This window comes from Triticum dicoccoides, chromosome 4B (assembly GCF_002162155.2).
Source record: "Triticum dicoccoides isolate Atlit2015 ecotype Zavitan chromosome 4B, WEW_v2.0, whole genome shotgun sequence".
NCBI classification, from domain to species: domain Eukaryota; kingdom Viridiplantae; phylum Streptophyta; class Magnoliopsida; order Poales; family Poaceae; genus Triticum; species Triticum dicoccoides.
In genome coordinates this window covers 474,018,381-474,021,494 of record NC_041387.1, presented here as the reverse complement: position 1 = coordinate 474,021,494, position 3,114 = coordinate 474,018,381, and the positions used below count along the sequence as shown (strand labels likewise).

The following is a 3,114-nucleotide window of genomic DNA, read 5'->3' as shown; positions in this document are numbered from 1 at the left end:
GGTTGCTAAATTCCTATTGATTGCTTTAGCAAAAAAATTAAATCATATTGTTTGCATTCATGTAGAGTAGACTCAATTTCATAGGCTCGAACTTCACTTTATTTTTTCTTCAAGAAGCTATCTCTTCAATCTACGGAGAATTGCCCTGTTTTGATATCTTATAGAAAAATCCAGACTAGCCTGTGTTTTCTTATCCCTACGTTTAACAGGACTCAGATTTCAAGATTTTCAGGAGATCGAACAATTAGCAAAGGCGATGTATACAAGACAAGAGGCACATTCCCAAGCAGAATAATATGGTGTTATGCATTAACTGGGGTGAACACAGGGTCATACACTCATACGATCATATCAGGCAGACCGATCCGAGTTCCAAATACGAAAGCACAGTGCATCTGTACATAGCGAAAACAAAGCACCAATCTGTGACAGAAACTAACACTACGCATGAAAAATATACGGAGCCAACTCTACTAGTACCTCCCGCACATGGACCCATTTTTCGTCATCATCATCATCGTCGACCTACACGGCACACACACACACGCCACTGCTTTATTCTGAAAAAACACAATTCCACCGCATCGCGCTCTTCATCTGCTTCGTGGGAAATCAGACTTTGGGTCCAGCGGCAAGGATCTCCTCGGTGAGGGTGCTGTCCTCCCCGATCTTGTAGCTGGCGAACACCTCGAAGTTCTTCCCGAACAGGCCGGCCAGCTTCAGGAGCGTCTCCTTGTACGCGGCCTTGTCCGTCCACTGCACGCGAGAAAGCAATCGCTCAGTGCATGCTCAAAAGAAGAGAAGCAACCAAGCAGAAAAAATGGCTGAATGAGCTGAAGAGGGCTTACGGTATTGATCGGGTCGAGGATCTCAGACGGCACGCCCTCGATCGCGGTGGGGATCTCGAGGCCGAAGACCTCGGTCTTCTGGTAGTTGGCCGTGAGGAGCTCGCCGGAGTGGATGGCGTCGATGATCTTCCTGGTGTATGGCAGCTTGATCCGCTTGCCGACGCCGTACCTGGACAGCGACGAACGCAGAGTCAGCTCATCATCTCATGCGCGTGGTGGTCGTGAGGAATCGCATTGCAAGGATAAGCATAGGGATCGCACCTTCCACCGGACCAGCCGGTGTTGACAAGCCACCCGGTGGCGCCGTACGTCTGCATCTTCTCGGCGAGCATGGCGGCGTACTTGGTCGGGTGGAGCATGATGAACGCCGCGCCGAAGCACGCGGAGAAGGTGGCCTGCGGCTCCTTGATGCCGTCCTCTGTACCGGCAACCTGTCACGGTGACGATGGCAAAAGCGATCAGATCGGCATCCCTGAGGAACAAGCAAGCTGCTGAATTAACGAATGCTTAGCAGAGTTTTATTACGAGAGCAGTGTAGCCGCTGATGAAGTGGTACATGGTCTGCGCCAGGTTCAGCTTGCTGACGGGCGGGAGCACCCCGAACGCGTCGCACGCCAAGAGGATGACGTTCTTGGGGTGTGGCCCGACGCACGGTATCTTGGCGTTGGGGATGTACTCGATCGGGTAAGCGGCACGAGTGTTCTCTGCAATACGGTCCGGGATGCAATGTTATTACCATCATCTTTGCTACCGTATGTATGTGATTTCTCCTGGTGTGACTGGATTATTTTTTGTTGATAACAATGGTTTTTACCTGTGACAGATTTGTCGGTGTAATCGACTTCACGGGTGTGCTCGTCAAAGACAACGTTCTCCAGCACTGCAAGCAGAACATTTCAGTCGAATGTAAGCTACGGAAATACAGTACTGTACGTACTACGATGCTGACATTAAATTATTCAGGATTGAAAAGAGGCGTCTACCTGTTCCGAACTTGATGGCGTTCCAAATGTCAGGCTCTTTCTCCCGGGAAAGGTCTATGCACTTGGCGTAGCAGCCACCCTCGATGTTGGAGACACCATTGTCACTCCAGCAGTGCTCGTCGTCACCGATCAGGAGCCTGTTGTGATCAGTCGACAGTGTTGTCTTTCCAGTACCTGTTGTTGTTGTGAGAGAAACAAAATACAAATCAAAATATGTGGTAAATGCAGACTAAAAAATGCGTTTAATATTTTTGGAGAACTGAAAAAGTGACATCACACGATAACGAAACTAGAGCTGTATGGTATGGATAGGCTGCTGAGCAAGGCGAACGCGCCAGTCAGGTGCATGCGGTTGGGCAGGTAATGGCACCGCAGTGTTCTTGCGGCCGGACGGATGATGGATCTGTTGCGTACCTGAGAGTCCAAAGAAGAGGGCGACGTCGCCGTCGCGGCCCATGTTGCAGCCGGAGTGGAGGGAGAGGATACGCCTCTTGGGCATGAGGTAGTGCATGACGCCGAAGAGGCCCTTCTTCATCTCCCCGGCGTACTGCGTGCCCAGGATGACCATCTCCCGCCGCCCCAGGTTGATGTCCACGCTCGTCGACGACGTCATGTAGTGCGTGTAGCGGTTGCAGGGGAACTTGCCGGCGTTGTATATCGTGAAGTCCGGCGTGCCGAAGCTCTCCAGCTCCTCCTCCGTCGGACGGATACACCTGATGTCACATGTACGATACCGTCCGGTTACTCTGCTGTAAATGTGCTGTGGTATTACATGTACTGTGATCAACTTGGCTGTAGTGGTAGTATTATTGTTACATGTTGTGCATGAAGAGCGAGTGGTAGGCCCTGGCGGAGATGATGCGGACTTTGATGCGGTTCTCCGGGTCCCAGTTGAGGAACTGGTCGTTGACGAACACCTTGTCCAGGGAGTTGAGGTAGTCCACGGCCCTCTCCCTGTTGGTCAGGAACGTGTGCTCGTCCATCTCGATGTTCGGCGAGCCCCTGTAATTATCGCCACAACGAGACATACAATGTTCAGTTACTTGTTAGCTGAAGACGAAGGAGAAGAAGAAGCACATGTTCAGTTCAGCGATGGTGGCAGAGCACTCACTTGCCCCACCACAGCTCCTGCGCCGCCGCCTCGTCCTTGACGATGCGCTTGTCCCTGGGCGACCGGCCGGTCTTGGCGCCGGACAGCGTCGCCAGCGCACCGGTGGCCGTGATGAACGACCCCTTCTCGTACTTGATGGCCTGCTCGTACAGCTCTGTTTTTTTTTTTTTGT

General features: G+C 51.9%; 1 protein-coding gene across 1 annotated transcript in view; it reads right to left on the bottom strand.

Annotated features, from left to right (window-relative positions):
• Window positions 1-279: 279 nt before the first annotated feature.
• Window positions 280-3,114, bottom strand: part of LOC119290951 (phosphoenolpyruvate carboxykinase (ATP)-like) — a 5,182-nt gene continuing 2,347 nt past the window's right edge. Inside the window, exons 4-12 of the mRNA XM_037569633.1 lie at window positions 2,943-3,096; window positions 2,648-2,833; window positions 2,246-2,544; window positions 1,832-2,005; window positions 1,663-1,728; window positions 1,374-1,552; window positions 1,110-1,279; window positions 849-1,017; window positions 280-756 (exon numbers count right to left, since the gene is read on the bottom strand). Of these exons, the coding sequence (XP_037425530.1) occupies window positions 613-756; window positions 849-1,017; window positions 1,110-1,279; window positions 1,374-1,552; window positions 1,663-1,728; window positions 1,832-2,005; window positions 2,246-2,544; window positions 2,648-2,833; window positions 2,943-3,096 (1,541 nt within the window). The 3' untranslated portion in view covers window positions 280-612. The remainder of the gene's footprint in view (window positions 757-848; window positions 1,018-1,109; window positions 1,280-1,373; window positions 1,553-1,662; window positions 1,729-1,831; window positions 2,006-2,245; window positions 2,545-2,647; window positions 2,834-2,942; window positions 3,097-3,114) is intronic.